General features: G+C 41.5%; 1 protein-coding gene across 1 annotated transcript in view; it reads left to right on the top strand.

Moving 5' to 3' along the window:
- The window catches only part of MEGF10 (multiple EGF like domains 10), an 87547-nt gene that overhangs the window by 49615 nt on the left and 13784 nt on the right, over nt 1-24148 (top strand). Inside the window, exons 10-16 of the mRNA XM_058044335.1 lie at nt 3230-3404; nt 4266-4386; nt 6762-6925; nt 9745-9847; nt 19324-19470; nt 21513-21647; nt 21949-22077. Coding sequence (XP_057900318.1) covers nt 3230-3404; nt 4266-4386; nt 6762-6925; nt 9745-9847; nt 19324-19470; nt 21513-21647; nt 21949-22077 — 974 coding nt within the window. The remainder of the gene's footprint in view (nt 1-3229; nt 3405-4265; nt 4387-6761; nt 6926-9744; nt 9848-19323; nt 19471-21512; nt 21648-21948; nt 22078-24148) is intronic.

Here is a 24148-nt window from a genome sequence, read left to right as displayed (position 1 = left end):
CAACAGGTAAAGACCTTCTTGTACCAGCAGCACCCTTGGTTCAGTTCAGCCTGCAATTAAGATTTATTCATGACATGAGCACTAGTGGGGTTTCTTTTCTTGTCTCATGCCCTTTCTGAGATACCCATGTAGTTTTATTGGTGGAATTCATGTTTGGTTCATGTAGTTTGGCTCTATTTTTAAAGTAAAGATTATGGCTTTTTACATTTCCATTTTTATAACGGGCCTGTATGTACAGGTGCAAAAGCTTTTAATGGAAATTTTATGCTTATTCATATTTATGTTTATACTTATTTTTTAGAGTACTACATAATTTGGTTGGATACTTTGAAAGCAAAACACATAAATTAAGCATATAAAAATCATTATTTTCATCTAAATCCTTCAAATATATAATATGAAGTGCCCACAATAATTTATTTTTGTCTCTGTACAGAGTGGGGTTGTATTTCCAGAAAGTGTGAACAGACAACCAGGAATAAAATAGGCTATATTGCCAGTATCTCCCAGCATCTCTTTATATCCCTACCTTAACATTTAGACATTATTGCCAATTAAGGTAACTGCGTGAGAACCCATCCAAAGCCTCCAGAAGTGCTCTGGCCTCCTGCATCTAATTGCAAATCACGGAGTGCTAATTTCAGCGCCGGTCAATACGTGGGCAAGGGCGCCTGGGTGACACTCACTGGGGGCACAGAACATCAATGCCTCTGCCTCATACCCAGGGCTCCCTCATGTCCTGCGAGGGGGAAAAAAGGAAAAAAGCCCAACAACAAACCCCACTTCCAACAGGGAATTCACAGGATTCCGTGAGCGCCGGGATTTTTGTTGTAAGGTGCCCGTGCTGCTGAATTTATGTCATGAATATATTCTGGTTCCTACCCTAACAATTATCTAGTTGTGAATTGATTTTTTATTTTTTTTTAATCTTCCCTGCACTGTATTCTTCCACTAGTGAGAGCTCTGGGGTCCTGCAGGAATTTAGGACAGGAGACAAACTTGATTATCTTGCTGCATCATGTGACTTCTTAGTTTTGCCCGTGTTTTATATGAGAATATCTCCATTTCATCTTGTTTCATGGCTGGTATGCACATTACTAACAAATAACCAGGTCTGTTCAGTCTGAGCACCATGAGTTTTGAACCATTTCTGTAGGAAAAGGCCTTTCCTCCTACTTTATGTCAACACTGTCAAAGGTATTTTAATATTCTGGAGACCCACGACTTTTTATGGTGCCATAGTGTGTGCATTAAATATGCAGAAAGCAGAATACATGGTGATGTTCCAACTTTCACAATCCTTTTGCCTTCCCTGATTAGCAATGGTTGTTTTCAGCAATTTTAAACTCTTCCTTGGACAAGAGCAGCCCTCAAGTCCAAAAGCAGTTGTAACTAATGTTGTGTTCCCACGTTACACTGCATCTCTTTCAGAGATTGTTGTTGTAATGTTATAAACGTGCAGCAGGTATTTTTTCAGACTTTCAAAAGGTCAGAAAAATACTCAGTTTCCAATACACCCCCACACACAAAATCAGCAAGTCTTGCAAAACCAGGCTCTTGTCATGGGTCATTTAATTTGTCTGGAGGAAGGCTTTTCTTTTTTTTTTTTTTTTTTTTGGTCCTTCCAGCACTCTTAAAGGAGCTTCACTTCAATCAGTGGGAGGCAAATATCTCCAAACAGTCTTCCCATTGTAAATACATTGGATTTGGATACTGAGGCTTTCCTTTGGTGAGAATTAAGCAAATGCTTTGTCTGCCAGAGTGCTACAGAGCAGCCCATTGTGTCCCCTCTCCCAGCCCGTATATCCTTGCACAGCTGATGATGTCCATGTGTTCCCAGGCAGCAGCTGCCTGCGTGGCCCTTCAATGGAACTGCTGTTCCAGGTATGGGGCAGCTGCTCTGCCACCAGGTATGGCCAGCACAGAGGGGAGATGCTGCCCAAAGGTCACTGCCCTCATGCTATAGCTGGCTTCTGCCCAGGGCTGGGGGGCTTTTTTGCCGTTCTCAGTCCTCTTCCAAAGTGGCTTAATGAAGAGAACGTTCTTGCTTGGCTGGTGGGGTGCTGTGGTTTTATTTCCTGTTGGATGCTGCCATGCTATTTTTCTGCTTGATCATGTTTCTCGGGCAATATGCTGCTGAGCTTCTGCAGGGTTAGGAAAATGGTCCTGTCAGAGTGGGAATCTAACAATAAATGTTGAGTAATTTAATGGTTTGATCCTCTTTGTATCTGTGGACATCTGTCTTATGGTAAAAACTGTGTTTTAGTGAGGTTTCTGCTCAAACAGAGAAAAATTACACCCTTTATTTCTTTCCATGTCATCCCAAAATGTCTGTATGTTGCATAATGTTGCATTTCCCATCTTAATTGGAACATATTTTTATATAAATACACCAAATCGTGTTGTGGGAAGTAAAATCATCTCACGCAAGGCCCTTCACACAACTCATCTCCAACGAGGCGGGGGGTTTGGGTGTTTTGTTTTGGTTTTTTTTTGTTTTTTGTTTCGTTTTTTTGTTTGTTTGTTTGGGTTGGTTTGGTTTTGGGGGGGTTTGGGGGGGGGTTGGGGGTTTTGTTTGGGGTTTTTTTTTGTCTTATGTAGAGAAAACAATACTTATGCCACATGTAGTCCTGAATTACCGAGTCAACCTTCACTTCAGCTGTCACCCCATGTCTGGGGAGTGCTCCTGCAAGCCAGGCTGGGCTGGGCTGTACTGCAACGAGACATGCTCGCTGGGCTTTTTCTTGTTTTGGTTTTTTTTTTTGTTTTTTGCTTTGTTTTTTGTTTGTTTGTTTGGGTTTTGGGGGGTTGTTTTGGTTTTTGGGGTTTTTTTGGGGGGAGGGTTTGAGGGTTTTTTGGGGGTTTTTTGGGGTTTTTTTTGGTCTTATGTAGAGAAAACAATACTTATGCCACACGTAGTCCCAAATTACTGAGTTAGCCTTCACTTCAGCTGTCACCCCATGTCTGGGGAGTGCTCCTGCAAGCCAGGCTGGGCTGGGCTGTACTGCAACAAGTCATGCTCCCCGGGCTTCTTCTTGTTTTGTTTTTTTTTTGGTTTTTTGCTTTGTTATTTGTTTGTTTGTTTGGGTTTTGGGGGGTTGTTTTGGTTTTTGGGGTTTTTTTTGTGGGAGGGTTTGAGGGTTTTTTGGGGTTTTTTTTGGTCTTATGTAGAGAAAGCAATACTTATGCCACACGTAGTCCCGAATTACTGAGTCAGCCTTCACTTCAGCTGTCACCCCATGTCTGGGGAGTGCTCCTGCAAGCCAGGCTGGGCTGGGCTGTACTGCAACGAGACGTGCTCGCCGGGCTTCTACGGGGAGGCGTGCCAGCAGATCTGCAGCTGCCACAACGGGGCCGACTGCGACAGCGTCACCGGCACCTGCACCTGCGCCCCTGGCTTCGAGGTAAAAGGGTCTCACTTGCACATCCCACAGCTTGTGCAGCAGATTCTGCAGGGCGCCACCCCGGCCCTTCCTCCTCCGCTGCGGTACAAGGGAAGTGAGGGTGTTTGGGTGGCACAGCTTGTGCTGTGGGATCCTGAAAAATCAGCATTTCTGGTCGGGTCTCACTGCTAAAATAAAGGTATTTATCAGAAAGGGAAGTTACTTGCTTTATAAGATGTTGGTAAGAACAGTTTTTAGAAGGAGAAGTTACTTGCTTTGTAAGATGTTGAGGGCATGCTGTTGAGGTGTAAGTAAAGGCAGGAACGATGGGTTTCAGTCATCAACTCCTCACGCTCCATCCACAGAAACTCCAGCCAAAAGCACTTCTTTTTATACTTCAGGACAGATTATTCTGCAACTTTTACACACATTTGCTGTTACATGTGCTTTGGATGCTAATCTAACATTTTACAGTATGACTGTTCTTGTGAAAGTAATAACTGAAAACGTCAGCCAAATTAGCTCTTAAAAATATTTTACATACTCACATAATTTACCATTAGACTTCTTTCTTACTGTGTTTTGACTTCATAAAGAGCTTTTCTATTATTGTCCCCTGATCCACCTTATCTAACCAGGTGCTATGTGACTTGAGCTCTCAGAGCAAACAACAGAAAGCTAACACCTACTGAAAATAACTTTAAAATACTTCAAAAGCATGAAAAGTGTCCCTCTCCCCTAAATTAAAGAAAATTTAGTGACAGTCTGGGACGTGCATGGGCTGTATTTTTGCTGGCTTTTGTATCACTTGAGTCAGTTGTATTTTCTGAGCCTCCTCAGTTGGTTTTTAGGCTCTTTTTAGACTCTTCTTTTATAATTCAGGGTGCATCTTGTGGTACCCCTTGTCTCCCTGGGACATATGGAGTGAACTGCTCCTCCGTGTGCAGCTGCAAGAATGGGGCCACCTGCTCACCTGTGGATGGCTCTTGTGCCTGCAAAGCAGGTAAGTGTCTCCTCAGATGGGTTTCATTTCCCTGTCACTGTAAAAATCAAATTGGGTTTTTGAAGCAGAGAAGAGGAAACTTAATGAGAAGCAGACACTTGATGCTTCTGCTGCTCTGGGAGGTGAAAACAAGGAAAATGGGAAGAAAACTTGTTCTCTGCTCTGTCAGGAGGTCTGTGGGGTGTACCCTTTATCTGATGTCAGCATTCCTAATCAAAATCAAACGGAATCCCAGAACGGTTTTGGAATTGGAATTACATAACTTTCATATTTTTTTTAATTAATGGTTTTCATTAAGTTTTAATAACTTGTTTTTAATTAATCATAACCCGTATGTTGACTATAAGCAGTGTGTTAGTTTTGAATCCCTTTTAGCCACAATTCAGCAAAGTTTGTCATAAGCAGCTGTTGTGGGAATACTTGGGAGGAGTTACTGAAACTTGATGTTTTCCTTGGCTAATTTTGACATGCTTCAATGAACAAAGCCTGGGGGAGGGAGAGAGTGAGAGAGAGAGAGATGTGTTGTTTAAAATGAATACGAGAAGTGCAGAATTTATGGGCTACAAATACATTTTGCAGAAACCAGATGATGAGGAAGACAGCAAGATAACTAAGACTCCATATATGTGTATTGGAAGCTCCCTACCTGTGCAAAAGATAATAAAAAGAGTAAAAAATACAGATTAATTAGCCTGAGAAGTGAGGAATCTATTACCAATAGAGAACAGAATGCTATGTAATGAAAGAGAATTACGTAATTTAGAACCAATGAATAATAATTTCTTTGTTTGCTAAAAATGGATAAATAAGTGAAAAAGTTTTGTGTCTGCATCTGTGTGGAGGCCAGAATTTTGTCAGCCACACACACACAGAGACCCTGACCAGGTAAAAACCAATGCCTAATTTGCTGACACAGAACAGTGCTAGAGGGGTTTAATTGTAACAAGGATTTTGGAGGATTTGGTAACAGTTTGGGTCGGAAGGGACCTGAAAGATCATTTTGTTCCACCCCCAGCCATGGCAGGGACACCTCCCACTGTCCCAATGTCCAACCTGGCCTTGGGCACTGCCAGGGATGCAGGGGCAGCCACAGGGCCAGGGCCTGCCCACCCTGCCAGGGAACAATTTCTAATCCCCAATATCCCATCTAAACAGAATTTGCTAGACAAGTATCCACTAAACTTTTCAGAGACTGACACTGTTAGATCAGTTATGCAGCAACGTAGAACTTCTGCTCTTTCCAGAGACACTGTGGCTGCTTTAACCCTGTTCAGGTTGATACTGCAAAGCAGCTAGCTGATGAAGATAAAAATATTCCTTGCAATGCAGAATCCTATGTTCCTGGTCCCCATGCAGTTTTAATCACACTACAGTGAAAGAGGACAGCAAAAAGTAAAATTAAACCGAACCTAGGTACTTGTCATGTAAACAAAGGAAGGTAATAAATCCTAGGAAGACAGCTGAGGGAGAGTGACTCAATTTCCTAGTCAAATTACAAAAAATACATTTTTTCCTGAAATGACCCCTGAATTTGAAGTTATCAATGAAGCACGAGGCAGCCTGATTGCTGTGCATGTGTTTTGCATAGCCTATTGATCAGTCTCAGTGCAGAATTATTTTTCCCTCCACTTACTGTAAACAAGGTACAAAATTAGAAACTTGGCCTGTGTCACTGGTGATGGTAATATGTGACTGACTGCCTCACACTGTTCCTCTTGAATCTGATGGATGATCACATTTTAAAAAATCTATTCACATCCCAGTCTATCCAGTCTGCAAACCATTGGTATTGGGCATGATCAGTGGTGAATGCTGCATTTTACAGCTATTTTCCATTACATTTCTTTTTGTATTTGGGGAGAAGTATACAGAAATCCTCTGAAAGGTCTTCTGTGTTTCCTCAAAGGATCCAATTTATGCAATACTTTTATTTTTTTGTCTTTTTTTTTTTTTTTTTGTTAGATACATGTTAAAACCATATTACAGGACTGTCTGAGTTGAATGTTGGTGGAACAATTATGAAAGCAGCAGCTTGAGCCTGGGGAAAATATTCCTAATTGTTTCCAGGCTACACCTTAACACTCTCACTGTAGTTTAGAGCTTCTCAGTGAAGTGTCAAGGTGTCTCTATTTCCATTTCAGATCTTCCATCAGTCTCTTTTGCTTGTTGGCACGCATCTGCAGATGTGTGCTGTGCACAGATGTTACAAGGTGCCCTTGAACACCTTTGTTCCAACCTGGACAGGCCCTCAGCTGATAAATCCTGCAGTGAATTTTACCCCAGTACTGCCCATCTCAGAGACATGAAACATCCTCTGAGAGGAATGGGGGAAAACCTGGTTAATTTCTGACTTTAATCCCTTTTATTTTTGTCAGGTTGGCATGGTGTGGATTGCTCCATAAATTGCCCCAGTGGCACGTGGGGACTGGGCTGTAACCTGACCTGCCAGTGTCTCAATGGAGGGGCTTGCAATGCTCTGGATGGAACCTGTACCTGTGCCCCAGGATGGAGGGGAGAGAAATGTGAGCTCCCGTGCCAGGTAGTTTAATAATTCCTCTGAATTTTGAGTTTTTTGTGGGAGAGTATTGGGCAGGGAGGGGCATCTGCCATTCTTTGTCTCCATGGGGATGAGTCTCTTTGGACCACACAGGATGGGGTGCTGGGTCAAGGACAGGCACTAAAAATTCTTCTAGCATTTCTTCGTCAAATGCTATCAAACTGCTACTTTTAAGTGTAAATAATTAGAGAAAAATGCAAAAAAATACACCCCAAATCAAATAATCTCATTTTAATTACTTTTTTCTTTATATCTGTATTTACAATATGAACAAAGAATTTTTATTCCTTCTCAGTCAAAAGTGAGAAGCTACTCTTACCACCAGTTCCATCACAGGTCTTCATTTTTCTACTGGAGCTTTGGCTTTTGCTCTCTCCCAGACTTTGGAAAATCAGAAATCATTGTGAGGACAATGGAATGCTCCTTATCAGTTCTCTTCCACCTTGTAATCCGCAGTTTTGGGGAAATAAAATACATTAATTCAAATACATAATATCAGAAGTTTTTAAATCTTAAATTTCCAAGTGGATTTGTTTTATTGTGTAAATGTTTGGTTTCACTTATATTTTATACACTGAAAAGAAGTATTTTATAAAAAGTGGGTTTTTCCAGGGTCCACTGTTTTCAGTGATGGACATCAATTTTCTGGGAAACTTTTAACAAAACTAATTATTAAAATAAATTGCTCTCTGCCCTTCTTTTCCCTTCCCCTGTCAGTAGTTAACTTTTGCAATATATCTGCAGAGCAGGTTGTTGGTTTGCTATAACTACAAAGGAATCACCTGAAGGGAGCACACACCCTGTAAATATCACATTTAAGCTTCTTTCAGTTTGGACAAGCTCTACTGAGCAATGACATGATGAGAGTAGCTGAACTACAGCAGAAAACTGGAAATCACCTCATTTTCAATGAAATTTTTTTCTGCTGAACTGCACTAGGAACGCTCAGGAGTGATTTTTTGGGTCTCTGCTTTTGGTTTTAAGATGAAGCACTCATGCAGTGAGTAAAGTGGCAAAGAAAATGGAATATATTTTGGAAAGCTGCTGGCAGTACCACCTGTGTGCAGTGTTTCCAGCAATGTATCTCCATCAGAAGACTGATCTTTCTGTTTCCTCAAGCAGCTTTGTTTGTCACTTAGTGCCTGATTCTGATGAGACCTCCCAAGCTGCATTAGCTCTTCCAAAACTGACATTTAAAAAATATATGTATCATTTCAGAGCAATTGCATCACTATCCCAAACTTTTTCTGTATCAGACAACTCAGCATGCCCAAGCTCACTGTCTTCCTCTCCCTCTCTGCATCTGTATCAAACAATGTCCATAAGCAGTTACCTATTTCAAATGCAAATTCTGCTTCAAAATTCCAGAGCAGGGGAATAAACAGAAATTGTTTATTCAAATAATAATAAATATAATAATTTATTAAAAAATAGTTCAAGTACTTCCAGTTGTCTAAAATGTTTTTCATGTCTGAGCAGAGACTTTATTTAAATCGGTGTATTTCAATTTGTTTCGGTAACTTCAGAACATTATTATCACTGCTCAGATTGTTGTTCCAGATTTGAACTACAGTTTGGACTTCAGTCCAAGTACATAGCAGGCTAAAAATACTGCTTTTCGACAGCATATTTGAGGATTTCCTTTCATTCCAAATCTGATTATATGCAAAGGAAACGCTTAATCTTTTCTTTTTCTGTATGTAAAAATGTATTGTTGAGATGAGTGAAAGGCTCCTTACACTGAAGTAATGTAAGATTTTGTTATACTTTAGACTTGAAAGACTGGCAGTTGAATAGCTAAATCCTGTGGCACTCGGTTTAAATGTATGCATGAACATCAAAGAACAGCAGATTAATTTTCATATAGATTTTATTCGTATTTTTAATGTGACTGACACCAATTTTTAGCTTTGAATGTAAATTATTGGGGTTTAAACCTGACATGATTTTTTTTCCTTTTTTGCCTTTGCTGTGGGTAACCCTGAAGTATTACTGTAAATTATACTGGCTTTTTTCCCATGCTCTTCTTTTAAATTTTGTTCTGCCACTTTTTATTCAAGATCAATTGACTTCTATACTTTTCCTTGTTTGGAGATTGTAAAGAATCTGCTCTTCTTAGTTTCTTGGGTTGATTTAGTGTGAAATTATCCACAAATCTGTATGCCAGCTTCCATGGAAGCAGCAAGAAAAGCAAATTCAAATGTTTAGATGTTTCCCATGAAAAAAGAAACACACCAACAGAGTGATTCAACTTGTGACTTTCATCTCTTGTTGGTTCAAAAAATGTTGCATAGGTAAAAATAAAGTTTCATTTTGTGCCCTGTTCCACAGCCAAAGATTATCTCTTTTTGATGGAGTATTCGTTGTAGTGCAGAGAGAAATGTTTTTAATCAAGAGAAATGTTTCTAATTAAAAGAAAGTGATAGTTTGCTTTATTTATGCAGTGAACCTCACACTGAAGGTATCTTGTAATTTAATGTGTTTCACTCATTTTCTTTAAAATTAAACCTCTGTGTGGTACCCATTTTGACCCTTAAGCAGAGATCTCAGAGTCTGATGCAGAAGGGAGACTTAATTCCTTTAGTCTGGTATTTTTCAAGAGAGCATAATTCATTCTTTATCTTCCTCCCTTTAATGAAAGAACGAAAGCGAAGGATGCTGACACGATCCAAACGCCGCAAACATTTTTCATTATTAACAGCCCGGGGATTCAGGAGAGGTCTGTGGCTGACCCTGCCTTGTCTGTGCCCTGGCTGCCAGCTGCCCTCACCTGCGGGCTGTTGTGTTCTCTGTTGCCACAGGACGGTACCTACGGCCTGGGCTGCGCCGAGCGCTGCGACTGCAGCCACGCCGACGGCTGCCACCCCACCACGGGCTACTGCCGCTGCCTCCCGGGATGGTCAGGTACACACACACACCTGGGGAGCACACCTGGTCACATGGTCGGGTACACACACACACACCTGGGGAGCACACCTGGTCACATGGTCGGGTACACACACACACACCTGGGGAGCACACCTGGTCAGATGGTCAGGTACACACACACACACCTGGGGAACACACCTGGTCAGATGGTCGGGTACACACACACCTGGGGAGCACACCTGGTCAGATGGTCAGGAACACACACACACCTGGGGAGCACACCTGGTCAGATGGTCGGGTACACACACACACACCTGGGGAACACACCTGGTCAGATGGTCGGGTACACACACACACACCTGGGGAGCACAGAAACAGAGCTCCCCCCCCAGGGGCACCTGGCTTTGGGGGAAAAGGAGGAGTTGGTGAGGCTGCAAGGGCAAAGAGCCCCCCGCTCTGTAGCCACTGTGCTGCTCTTGTGACTCAGAGGAGGGGAAGTTTTCCAGTGTGATCTGCACAAAACTGGGAATGGAAAGGGAGAACTTTAAAGCTTGGGCACCTCTGCTACACAATTCCTTACAAAGGCGGTGATGAGCTGTAAATATCCATGGTTGTTGTGGCAGCTTGGGGTAAAGCATCATGTACAGGAGCTCAGGAGGCTTTGTTCAGGCAGCCAAGAAGAGAACAAACCATTGTCCCGACTTGTCAGCCTCCTAACTTGTCTCAAACCAAGACAGCTGTGCTGCCATTTCAGTGTCTCAACCCCTTTTAAGTTTCTCTGCAGATATTTTGTCCTCTACAAAAATTTTCTCACAATTTTTTTTTTTTTTACAATAAGATTTTAAGGACTATTGTCAGTGGAATCATTCACCAAATTTTTATTGGGCACTGTTGTTGCACCCTCTTGCTAGTGGAGAACAAGATTAGTTTTTTTTTTTTGAAAACCTGGGACTGTGCAGAAAGGCAGCTACCACGAAATGTTCCCTGTATCTCTAGGAGGGAGTTTTAGGTCTCACAAGGATTTCTAAACTTTAAATTTGGAAGAGCCCTTTGATCTTCTGTAAAGTTTAATTAACACTGTAAGTTTGCCCCTCTTGGAGTGTTCCAGCTGCCTCTCTGTGATGCTGCAATGTTGCAAGGATCACACAGGTCTCACATCACCTGTCTGTGTGGGCTTCTTCCATTTAATAATGAGAAGTCAGCATGAAAAACAAACCTTAAATGAGCAAAGCATGTTTGTGCTCTGAAAATCAGTGATTTGTGTTTTATTTGTGATTTTAGGCATTTTCCACTCTTCTGTAAACTAATGTTTAGCCTAACTGATTATGTAGGTTCATAATAGAATTGTTTTCTTTTTATTTATGATGCTTTTAGACTAAGTAGGTAGAGGTGAGTTTATAATCTCCTCAGGTAGATAGGTACAGTCTTACTATTGTTTTTTTCCCAAACCTTTATTTTTCTATGCTCTTTCTTCCTAGCTCTGTGGATGGATAGCCAGCATCTTGTTTGAAGTACATAATACTTGGTGTCTGCTATTCAGGTTGATTAACTGTAGCTGATTACAGCTTACCTGCTGTTTTTTCTACTTTCTGTTCAGATGAACATGACTTTTATGATTACTGGGGGTAGGAAGTGGAAATCTCTAGGGGATGCAGATACACAGGCACATGAAAAGCTCCTGCTTTGCTCTGGAAAACCAAACCTCTCTGTTGTTTACTCATTTTTTCTGTTTATTTTCTCTTTGAGAAGGCTGTCTCAGCATTTCTTGTGAGTGTGAGTGAGAGGAGCTTTAAGAGCCAGCACTCACCTAACTGAGGCAGGAATTCTTTGAGTTCAGTTCTCTTCCCACAGTCTGCAGTGTGATTTGCATCAGCCACTCAGATGCCTGAGGAGTGCAGAAAATAGTAGAAGCTACCTGAGTGAATTATCAAAAAATACTATTAGCCTTATACCAGCTACTGCTGTTTTTCCTGACACTACTTTGTGTTTATTTTGTTATGTCAATGTCCTTGACTTTCAGGTAGTTTTCAGGTAATTGTATGTGTGTTTGGACACATTTCCACAAAGTTACATTTGAATCTGCTGAAAATGTGACCTCATAAATTACTAAATGTATTAATCAAAGAATACCCACCATAAAAACATGTGAAGAGTTGCTGATCCTTAATGGTGCACGTAGGTTCACAAGTCCTAAGGGCACAGCTTGAAGTACATCCTGTAAGTCTGCTAAAATTGAGACGGACAATCAAGGTCAAAATGTGTTAATGAATGGATCCAGGTTAAAACAGGCAGTTTTGAAAGGCTAGATTAAAAATCTAGTAGCATTTTTTATAACATGTTATAAGAATTACCTGGCCAGTGTGATATAACTAACCCCGGGTGTGACAGAGGCTTCAGGTGCACCTTGACCATGCTTGGATTCAGGTATGGGAAAGCATAATGTATCAATAATGTAGATTAGATAATATATAATAAGATAAGGACATAATATAGTAATTTTTTGTAGTGAAATCTTACTTCGCCTTTGTTCTTAGAAGGAAAAATACTTCACAAGAAAGAGACTCGAGGCCTTATTATTGATAAAATGGAGCCCCCCATCCCTGGATGATGTCACCAGAACAGCATGTGTGTGACAGACTAGTTTTGACATGTTGGTGATGTCTAGACACACTTTACAACATCCACAGCATAGCTCACTTTATACTCAGTGTCTGGAAAAAAAAATCCTCCTCCCACACTTCACATGTCAGAGCAATACCCAGAGAGGAATCCAGGCTTTGTGCAGATGCTTATATTTGGAACGATTAAAAAAAAAAGGAGGGAATGCTTCAGGAAAGAGCTCTCAAATAGCTGTGCTGTAACAGTGCATTGCAGGAATAGCAGAAGATTGTAGGATTAAGGAGGGAGGTTGTGCATAGGGTTGTGTGGAGAAGCAGGTGGAGGTTGTGTGGAAAATACAGGAGCTTCTAAAATGACAGAATTATGTGGCTTGGCCTTTTTTTTTTGTTTGTTTTTGGTGCTGGATTTGTGAAAGGAACCATCAGACATACAGATATACTAGTTTTGGGTGGGTAGTGTTACCTACCTAGTTGAAAAACAAAGAGAGGGAAAACCAGATTTTGGGTTGGTTTAATGCTTTTCTAACCCAAATGAGGGATTTAGTTGCTTAAAACCATTGATCTTGAACCAGTTTTAAAAATAAATACATACTAAAGAAGCTTAAAAATGTGAACCTGTGAGTATCTTTTGGTTTTAAGCACAAATAAATCCATGACGCCCAGGTGAACTTCCCAAAACGTTCTGATGCCATCAAAATAACACAGACTTTCCAAGAGGGTTCTTTAAACGCAGCATTTTCCTCAGCCCTGTGGGCAGAACAGCTATCTGCACTTCCCCCAGGGAATCCCATCAGAGGGAACAGTTTATGTAACTCTTTAGGAGCAGATGAAGGAGTGACTGCACAGCTGTCCCGAAAGGCTGGGGAGCAGGAAGCGCTGCATGGGAGGGAGGGTTGGTGACCCTGGGGTGTGAGGGAGCTCTGGGCTGCTGGCGTGGGCACGAGGGCTTGGCCTCAGCTGCCCACTGCTCAGCACTGAGATGCTCTAAGGTCTGGTTTTGTTAAGGAGTTTTTTAGTTACTTTTTGAGCATGCTCAGGGTGTTCTCCTTATTAGGTTCTGCATAGGAGTAAAAGTTCAGTTTTCAACGCAGCTATTTTTTGTTAAAATAGTTTTAACACTATTATTGTGTTAAAAGAGTCAAGAAACAGTTAAAATTGACTTTCATTAGATCTCTGTTTTTATTCGGGGTTGCTGGTTTTCATTTGGGTTCTGTTTCATGCTAAACAAAAGCGACTTAGGTTTACAGGACCCCTGTTAGAAATCCTGTGCTCTTTTGCAGTTTGCAGAGTGTTTTCCCTCTGCAGCAGCTCAATTCTGCTTAGGGAAGGAAGAGTTAAGGGTGATGTTTTTTTCCTGGCAGCCTGACCATTCCGTCACGTTCCAGGAGCCACATGACAGGATGGCACAAATGAGAAACATCCGCCCACACAGAGCATGATGTCTGCCCCAAACTCCCTCATCCCTTGACATTTTCACTGTATCTTATAAATAACTTCTTTTTCATTTGGAGGGAAAGTTCTTTTTCATTTCTCAGTAACCAGAGAGTGGAAAAGAGTAAGAACTATTAAAATGGAAAACAGAAGAAACACACAGAAAATATACTCTCCTGATAGTTAATGATACTTCTCCTATTAAATTATACCAAAACTTTTGGGTAACTTCCACTATAAAGGTATATCCAACACTTCTCTCAACAAGCAAACCAGCAAGCACCATGATAGTTTCACCCCTTAATCTTATCTGTTCTGCAAACAGCTGTCAAAATAAATTTCTCCCAAATTTCCTGAAAGATTAGGGAACTCATATTCTTGCAAACAGAGGTTCCACATTAAAGCATTAATCAATTAAGTAAAGCAATATGATTAATTAGTTAAAATGGCAAAAGCTTTTTCCCTCCAGACAGTTTATTGGTGTAATTGCAGGGATGTGGGTGTTCCTGATCAGACACCACTGCTCTGCTGCCCCTGCTGCAGCACCTTTGCATTTGCGAGGAGACGTCACGTCAGGGTGGCGCCACACTTGTTACTCTCAAAATCGATTTAAAGGCTATGTGATGCCAGGGATTATGAAATACCACCAGTCTGCTATCTGGTACCAAAACAATGGCAGTGGTTTGTGGAAAAGACAGATGCAGTAATACCAGCCCACATTTCACCAGCGGGCAGAGCGTTCACCCACAGGCTGCAGCAGGAGGGGTGTCGGTGACTTTTTCTGTGCTGGACACCTGCTGGCATTACTCAGCTCACCCATCACCAGATGTGTTGTTTCTGTGTCCTTCCATGTGCCCCTGACAGTATTTCTGAGAGGCACATTTGTTGCTGGATTATGAAGGGGAGGTCTGCCATCTGACACCCACCCTGCTGGTGGAAACGCCCAGGTCTGCAGCTCTGCCTTCACCCTCAGCTTTCCATGAGTATGCATTTTTCCCTGTCCTACAAAGCAAAAAAAAAACAGAATTGGAAGGGTTCTGTCTCACCTTTGCAGCAAAAATGAGCTGCTGCTGTAGCACTAGTGCACCCAAGCCAAGATTCTCTTGTAAAACATAACTTTCCCTCCATTGCCACCAGTTCCACCTGGCCTGCTGAAGGATGAGGCCCCATTGGGAGGAATACTCAGTGAGCTGAAAAATGAAATTACTTCTGAGCACTCTCCCATGATAAATTACAAATTTGCTTTTCAAACTTGGGGAGAGGAATTCTCCAGCAAGAGTTTTGGTTCCACCCTACATCTGGGTTTCACTGTGTCCATGTGTCTGTTCTCTGAGCGCTGTCGTGGATTTTTATGTGGAAGAAATCCCACCCTTTTAGAAAAAAAAGTAGCTTTAAATCACTGATTAGATGTACCTGTTTTCTGCCTAGAAGAAGTTGAAAAAGGGAGAAGTCTCATTTGCTGGTGGCTACATAGGGATTGATAGATGAAAAGAAGAGCACCTCTGGAGTGGGTAACAGTATGCAGCAAGAGTGTGGCCTTCAGAAGGATACTGCCAATACCTCAAAAGGGATTCTGCTACTAAAATTTGCAGATAAGGATTTCTGCCTTTAAACTCAGATGTCCTTGTTGACAGCCTTTTCTAGCTGGCTTCTGACCAAAATTTCCAGCCATGGCTCTCCTGCTGCTGCAGGGAAGCAGCTGAAGTCTGAACTTCTGCAGAAAAAACTCTGATCCTCTCATTACCTCCTCAATTTGAGACACTTAAATTAATTCCTCTGGCTACCTGCAGCAGTGGAGTAAGGTACCACCCTCCCTCAAAGACAGTGAGGGTACTTTGAAATAGTGCCTGTGACATTTTTCACCACCTCTCTTTCTTTGGGCTGCCCATTATTTGACAGAGAAATTAGGAAAGTAATTCCCACCATCAGAAGTTGCAGCTGCCTTTAACAGAAATGTTAGGTTTTTTTTCAAAAATGAAGGGCAAGCACTTGGACCATAATGAGAAAGCATCATGAGCTTTAATGACACCAGGCTTCCTCCAGCTTTTCAAAGTCTTGTTCCTTCCTTACTTTGGGCTGCTACATACCCAGTTTTGCACTGGCACATGGGAAGTACACCAGTATATAAATAGTTTTTAATGCTGAGGGGTTATACTGGAAAGTTCCACGTGTGTTAACATAAATTGCACAGCAAATAAAAGTTCTTCACAAAAAAAAATATTCTTCATAAAGTTTGGGTAACCTTTTCTCAGACTAATGGAAACGTAGTAAGGTGTAAAACAGCACATACTCCAATAGTAAATTTGCCTGGGAAGATAATAAGAAATAATTGGTAATTTCCCTCCCCCCCCACTTCAAGTGCTAAAACAAACCAGCTCTTTGTTGATGTGACTCGGGTGGATCACGGAGTCTCAGCTTAAAAATACAGCATGGGGAGTGTGCAAATGCTCTGCTAGCATGGGCAGAAGGAGTGGTATCCCTGAAGAATTCTTCACTTCATTCATGCAATTACGAATGCTGGGGGAATGCTGATTGGGATGTGAGGCCCCCAGCATAAAGCACTGGGCATTAAATGCACGAGCATTTCTTCAGAGCAGCTTAGCTGAAGTTTATCATGACCATTCAGCTATTGCCTAGCAACTTGTGAAGGCCATCAAAGAGCTCTTTGTCCATAGCTCTGGCAAAAACATTTTCTCAGATATCCTTATCAGTATCAGAACCAACATGAAAACTTAATAAAAACAATTTTATTGTGTCAGAGATTAATACTTGCACGAAACTGTGGCAGTCATCAACCAGTTGGTAACACTGTTGTGAAAAGTGAGTCTAATCCTGCTTTGCAAGTTCTGGTAAAAATGCTTTTTTTTTCCTGAATAATTTCTGGCTTTTCTATCAAAGCATAGCTTTCTTTGCTGAAATTTCATTAAAAGCATCACTCTGGAAATTAATTTTTAATTTTTTTAAATCCCTTTAATATTTCTCACCTGTTCTTTCTCAAAAATACACAGTTGGTTTTTACAACCATAAGATATGAAGCTCAACTTGTTATTTTTAAGTGCCTTGTGAATAATAAAAAAATAGTGAAACTGAAAACTATTTTAATAAGTAGAGATGCAGCAAATAACTAAATGATTTTGGCCTTTCTGCATTGGTTCTTTACACTCAAGAGGAGTAAAACTGATTTTCCTAATGATCAAGAGTGAATATAATAAAATTACAGTGAAACAGAGTAGTTGCCAGCAGTCTTTCAGTGTGTTACGTTGTCATCACTGTTACCCGGTGACATTTAGTGCACACTGTTTATTTGCTAAGTAGAACGATGCCATTCTTCACCTCCTCGTAAGGGATGAGAGTGGGAGATAAAAAGCAGGTTTTTTCAGTTTCCCTAAGGGGTGGTTTTCCTTGACACGTACTGAAGGAGCCTTTTTCCCCCTTTTTTTAGTTTTTAGTGGTATTTTTTGTCTGTTTTAAGCCCCGTGGCTCTGTGCAGCATGGGACCCATTGTCTTCCCCATCCCAGCGTGCCCGCATCACCCTCGGACACTCCGCTGTCATAAAGCATCCTCTGTGCACAGATCAAGGCAGTATAATTGAGCCTGGTGTTATTGTATGTCACTGGTCTACATAATCTCAGATAATGCACTTTGGTAGCTCTTGGCAACCACGGGCTTGTTAATAGTGACCATTATACACTGGGCGCCGCTGACACCCATTGAGGCTGTGAAAAATGGCTTTTCTGCAGCAGGGTGCACCCAGTGCAGCTATGTGGGATAGGGCAGATAACCCTCTGAGGGGCTCTGCCTGTGCTTGCACAGACTTGGAGACCCACATTCTCGAATTTGGGAGCACCAGGAAAAGCAGCAGCTGGAAGAAGTGGTCTTGTTTTTGTGGGGGGAAAAAAGGAATTAAATGCAGTGATGTCAAAACTGCCCTTGTGCATCAGCATCTATCAAAGTCAAACCTCTCACTTTAATTTGCTTAATTGAGTTGATGAAAAGTTTGAAATAGACTGCTGAGAACCAAGTCAGCACTGCCTCTCAAATGTAGATGGAGACAGGAGAACGGCAGACACTGTCTAGGCAGGCAGAAAGTGAAAAAGGAGTGATGCAAGCAGCCTTTCATTTTCTGATAATAGGTTTGTTTTAGGTCAGTGCTGATGACCATGGTGCAGTTAGGGCTTCGAGGTGGCCTGGGTACCGTCTGTCAGTATCTGGAATTTTAAAGGCAGGTGTTGTTCTGTTGTGCTGGCACAGGTTGGTGCAATCTGTTGAAACACATATTTGACTCTTCAGTCTGTTGATTGTCCTGCAGAGAAAAACAGTTCAAGAGTCTGGAGTTGTACCTTTCCTCTAATTAGAGGGTTGGGTTTTAGATATGGGCAGCTTTGCGAGGCACATGCTGGGGGTGATGAGGAATCACCTCTTAGTCTGATCTATCAGCAAACCATGTAATTATTTCTCAGTATTTTTACAAGCAGTGGGTTCAAAGTTAAAAGATTTTTTTTTCCTTGTCACATGTAAAACTGTTTTGCTTTTTTTAGGACCCTGGCAGCCATTGAACCTGTGGCATATTTTGCTGGAAATACTTACAAAGCAAGACATGGTTGTGGTTGGATCCAGTCCACTTTTCCCTTAGTGGAGGGTTCATTCAGTGGAGGCATTACAATAAAACTTGATTGTTAATGCAAAGTGCTGCAGACACAATAGGGTCTGAGTTCCACGGTGGTGCCTGCTGGCATTTAACATGCACAGTGCTTCTTAAAAAGCAGGGAAATTATATTTAATGCTGCTGCGTTGTGAAGAAAAATGACAAGCAAACAAACAAAAGAACCCAGCAAACAAATTGTGATTGGATGATTGTGATGGGTGGTGTGTGTTAGGATCTATGCATAGAGATTCAGGTTGTGGCCATTTTACAATCAGTTTTATACTGAAACAGGTTAAACAAAGCACTGGCTGACCAGCATCCTCAACACTGTGGCAGCTCAGCATTTTGGAATGCTCACGTGGTGTGTTTGGAAACCCTTTGTGTGCACTGCATTTTTCCGTTCAGTACGAGGCTGAGCAGTAATCAGCTCACCACTAATTAGAAATCATTCCGTGCCCTGCACCCCATTATTATACACAAGTTATATGAGACACAAAGAATGCTCAGAGGGAAAAGTTCCTGCAGTACCTTCTGCCGTGCATTTCCCAAACATAAAATCTGAAACAAAAAAAACCTTCTGCTGTTTTGAAACAGCCGTTATGGAGGAAGCAAAAGCCATTTATGTGCCTCTCACCAAAGCTGGAATATGGGGGAAATTCACTGTTCTGGAGAAGGCAGGAACAGAGAGGCAGGTTTATCTTGTGGTGCTTTCCTGATGTTAGTGATGTTTTGATAAACAGGTTTAAAGTTCAGCAAAGGTTTAACCTAACTGTGCACAAGAGCTCTTCACAGATGTTTTGTTTGTTTGTGGTTGCAGGTATTCACTGTGACAGTGTGTGTGCTGAGGGACAGTGGGGTCCAAACTGCTCCTTGCCTTGTTACTGCAAAAATGGAGCATCCTGCTCTCCAGATGATGGCATCTGTGAGTGTGCACCAGGATACCGAGGCACCACTTGCCAGAGAAGTAAGGACATCATAAATGCTCTAAAAATCTCTGTTTCTTCCTCAGTTGCTTGGTAAACATATCCCACAACATCCTAATGCTTTGCTAATTGCAGTCTGAAAGGGTAGGAAACACTCCTTGATTGGACATTTTGTCAAAATACATGAATATTCAGAAAAAAAAAGGATTACCTGAAATGAACAACTGTTTCATCTAGTAGTGCTCTTCTTGTTATGGCACAGCTTTCCTTTTATTCACTGTGTGTCCTGTGGCACTGTTATGAACATGACTTTCCAAGACATTCATAGGGGATTCCATTCTAAAGCATTTCCAAACATGCTTGATGAGTGTTAAGTTTGTAATACAGGTAAATAAAACATACTTGAGTTTCAGAAACTAAAAGCCTTCCCATTGTCTGCTAGGGACCAATAGCTTAGTTAATATTTGGGGCTTCAACACTTGTTTTGTAAGAACAGTCAGTGAGATCAGGCCCCACAGTAAGCAGAGAATGTCACATGTACCCATGGCTCCTTTTGAAAAACTTGTCTGGGTAAAGTACAAATTTCACAAAGAGAGATACAGATGAACTAAGGAAACTCATGCCAGAATTAGGGAGGTAGATAATAACTCTGCCCTCCCAAGATTTGTCACATTTTTCCAGCTGTCTTCAGTTTGAATCACTGAAGCTATGAGGGAAAGGTGTTCAGGGAAGAGAAATGTGATTTGCCTGGAACTGGAGGGGAGCCCAGTTTCCAGAGCAGGTCTCCCAGAAACAGGATCCAGAAGCAGGTGGGTTAAGGGCAAGCAAAGATGCTGCTGGCTCTTCCAAAAGAGGCTAAAAAGGCAGGAGATGACCTGCAGTGGTCACTGCTAGGAGAAGGAGAACCAGAGGAAGGTGAAGTTCTGTCAGTCCAGGAATGGCAGCATTTCCAGCTGAAGGCTGTGTCATGGCTCTGCTAAATCCCATGTCAGTGTGGCATTAGTATTCCTTGAGCATTCCTGACTGTGAGCACTAATTACTCTCACTATCTAATCTCTGTGGGCCCTGCAGTCAATCAGTGCATCCAAAGTGCAACGCTGCCATGTAAAAATGTTCCCTGGTGTTTTGAAACTCTGCCTATAACCTGGACAAGGGGCTCCCAGTCCAGTGCCCCTCTGAAGCACAGTCTGCAGGCTGGGAAGACAAAGGTCATAGGAATAATTTGGATCCTGGTCAGAAACTGCCTTTTCAGTAAACAGGAAGACCTTTTGGCACAGTTTCACTTGGAGAAGTTAATCTCCCTGGAGAGATCCTGGCCATATAAGTTGTATCAAGTGTGTAATTAAAAGACTGAATCTTGAATGAAATTGAAATATTGAAAAGATTCCAAGGTAGTTCAGTCAGTGCTAATTGCAGCCGTTCAGGTATTTCTCTTGGTCTCTTACCTAATATTCTAATTTATCAGGAAATAAATGCCAAAAGGGATTAGATCAACAAAGAAGGAGAAGCAGCCTTTTTTCCTCCCATTTTTTTCTTTTTCTTCTTGAGAAACTTGTGCTTTTAGCATCACAATTAACTGCACAACTCTGTATTTCTGGTCTCAGGTTCCCTGAAAGTTAGAGTGACTCTGTAAAAGAAAGGCTGATTGGAAAACATCTGTGCTTTTTTATCCAGTGAAGCTGTGGCTATTTGAATTCCAAGTTAGAAAACACATCAGGAATCAAGGTCTAAGATGACCTTACTCATCTGGAGATAAAACTGTTCTCTCTCTGTTACTTCAGATGGGCTTCAAAAGATGTCCTTGTTTGGCAAAAAAAAAAAAAAACAAAAAAAAAAAAAAAATTTGCATTCCAAACATTATCCAAGTTCAGGGTGGCTTGACATCCAATGGAACGTCAACAAAGCGGCGATGAGCCAGAGTTACACCAAACCCTTGAGGAGAGGGAGCAGGTCTTGTTTGGGGAGTGTAAATCACCGAGCTGCTCAGATAACAGCAGCCACCTCTGTGGCTGGCCCCCGGCCAGGCCTGCGGGGAGGCCGCAGAGCCAGGCAGTGACAGCCCGTCTGTCCCCTCTGTTCGCAGTCTGCTCGCCCGGGTTCTACGGCCACCGCTGCAGCCAGACGTGCCCCCAGTGCGTGCACAGCAGCGGGCCCTGCCACCACGTCACCGGCCTGTGTGACTGCCTGCCCGGATTCACAGGAGCCCTCTGCAACGAAGGTACCACGGGGAGCCCCCCATCCCATCACCCGGGGGCTGCCACGCCCAAGATACTTGCTGTTGTGGAACGCTCAGTGCGTCGATCAGAACTGTTCATCCTTCCAGTGGTTTCGTCCTCTGTACTCTTAGTTGCATTGTTTGAGTGGTGAATATGGATGTTGTGCCCGCTGTGATTTATAATACCTCGCTTTTACCCTTATACCTCTCTCAATCCAAATATTAGTCGTTTTCTCCTGAAATGAAGAAAATGAAATCTTGTTCTGATCACTAAGGAGTTCTCATTCTGACAATTTCTCCTCAGTATGTCCCAGTGGCAGATTTGGGAAGAACTGTGCTGGAATATGCACCTGCACCAATAATGGGACTTGTAATCCTATTGATAGATCCTGTCAGTGCTACCCTGGATGGATTGGTAGTGACTGTTCTCAGCGTAAGTACCAGGAGTTTTTTCTCCTTTAATTTCAGAACAAATAATCAGGGTGCAGCCACCTAAAATACCTTTTTTTTTTTTTTTGGTAAAGAAACACTCTCTTAAGTCAGAAATTAGGACTTCATGGTAAATAATGGAGAGATAAATAATCCCAAACTTCTCTGGCCTAGGCCAAGAACAAAGCTGAAATTTTCTCAGGCATAGGTTAGTGCTCTAGCTGCACAACCATCCTTGTCCTCACTAAGCATTTAAACATTTTATTAAGAAATTTTTCACTGTGCCTTTTTTTTTAAGTGCTTGTAATTCTGTGATGCATTTTCCTCCTTCTTCCTTTTATAACAAGAAACAGATAGACGTGTTCCCACAGATAGACATTTTTAGTGTCATTCTGCCTCACTCAATGATTTTTTTCCTGTGCTGAACTCACTGGACTCTTCATTACTGCTTTAAAAAGGAGAAGGGAAGGTCCTAATTTTACTGTTTTTTGTAAAGTTACTTTATTAAGTAGTCACTCCCCATATGCCTGGATGGGTCTATGAGATTTACTAATTAGAGGAAAGAATTGTTTTAAGGAAGACTCTCACAAGAAGCATACCCAATCCCATAAGGTGCTAAAATCCACACAGTCTGAAACACACACTTGCCAAAATTTCGCTCAACCCGCTTTTGTGACTAAAAGAAGCTGCACCATACCCTGAAATGTCAGGCACTGTGCTGGGGTTTCCAGGGAAGTGCATTTTTTAATAACATGGCTCATTGGTTCATATCATTTACGGTTTGACTGGCCCAGGTTACCAGGCTCTGCACAAGTCCAGGGTAACATCTGGTCAGTTTGGGAAAAGAACCCGAAAAACAACTTTCCTGGCTAACTTCTGTGAAGTGATTAGCATGCACAGCCCAGTACGATACCAAAATAAATCCTGGGCCCATTCCTGTGGAAGCCAGTGGCTACAAAGGTCCCTGTTTTTATGGTAAAATAAGTAGGTAGTTGGGAGAGTAGCAGAATAGGGGTATTTAGGAAGAGGAGGGACTTACTCACTGCATCAATATCAAGAAAATGGTGCCAGCAATATGAATGGAAGTGTTTATTGAGGCTGTGCTCAGAGACCATAACAGAGGAAGTTTATTTGCTTTGTATAAAGGCCTTTCGTTCACATGGAAAATAATGATTCCATTAATTTCTTTCAGAACCAGCGACCTTTTTTAAACTTCTAACCTTTTGCCTGTATGTGATTTACATTCCTTCCTAGCTGACCACTAATTTCAAACACAAAACAATAACAAAAAAAGCAATTACAAGGCACAGCTGAGGTGAAAGTAATAAAAAACCAAACTTAGTGGGGTTTTTAAATTCATCATAATATAATTTTTGATGAACTGAAATTTGGGGAAAAAAGGTGATACTTTGGAAAAGTACAGCCCACGTACACATGACTCATTATGCAAATGTTAAAGGATTCAAGAGTTTTATTGGTCTCAGGCAATCAGACCAGTACAAAACAATAAGGAGTTACTCTTTTAAATTTACACAGGAATAAAACCAAGGCTTCAGTGTCTGACCTCTTGCTTCTCTCCTATGAAATACTGACACTGTACTTCCATAAAACCATTTTTAAAGTACTAAATAATTATTTATTTTACTATTTATTTTTAAAATATTAACAACTACTTAAAGTACTTTGCTTTCTTTACTAAAGGAAAAAACTCCTCAAGATGAGAATCTACTCAACAGAAAGGGTCTATTCTTGAGTACCCTCTTCACTTAGTGATATTCTACCATGAAGAAAATTATCTTTTGCTGTCTCTGAGTAGTAATTAGTATTTTGGAACCACTTCACAGTTCTAGTGGCAGCACATAGCATCAGATTCATCCATCATGACATTTCCAAAGCAGCCAGTAAATTCTGTCTCATAATGAGTCTACATGATTGTGCAAAAAATAATCTCCATTCTGTGGATAATTACTTGGTGTTTAGAAATTTTATATTGATTATTGGATAATTACTTGGTGTTTAAAAATATTTTATTGATTATTGGACCCACGGAAGCAACTGAATTAACCAGATTAAGG

The sequence above is a fragment of the Melospiza georgiana genome, chromosome Z (genome assembly GCF_028018845.1).
Source record: "Melospiza georgiana isolate bMelGeo1 chromosome Z, bMelGeo1.pri, whole genome shotgun sequence".
Classification (NCBI taxonomy): Eukaryota; Metazoa; Chordata; class Aves; order Passeriformes; family Passerellidae; genus Melospiza; species Melospiza georgiana.
Note: the sequence above shows the minus strand (reverse complement) of the source record. Positions and strands in the feature narration are given on the sequence as shown.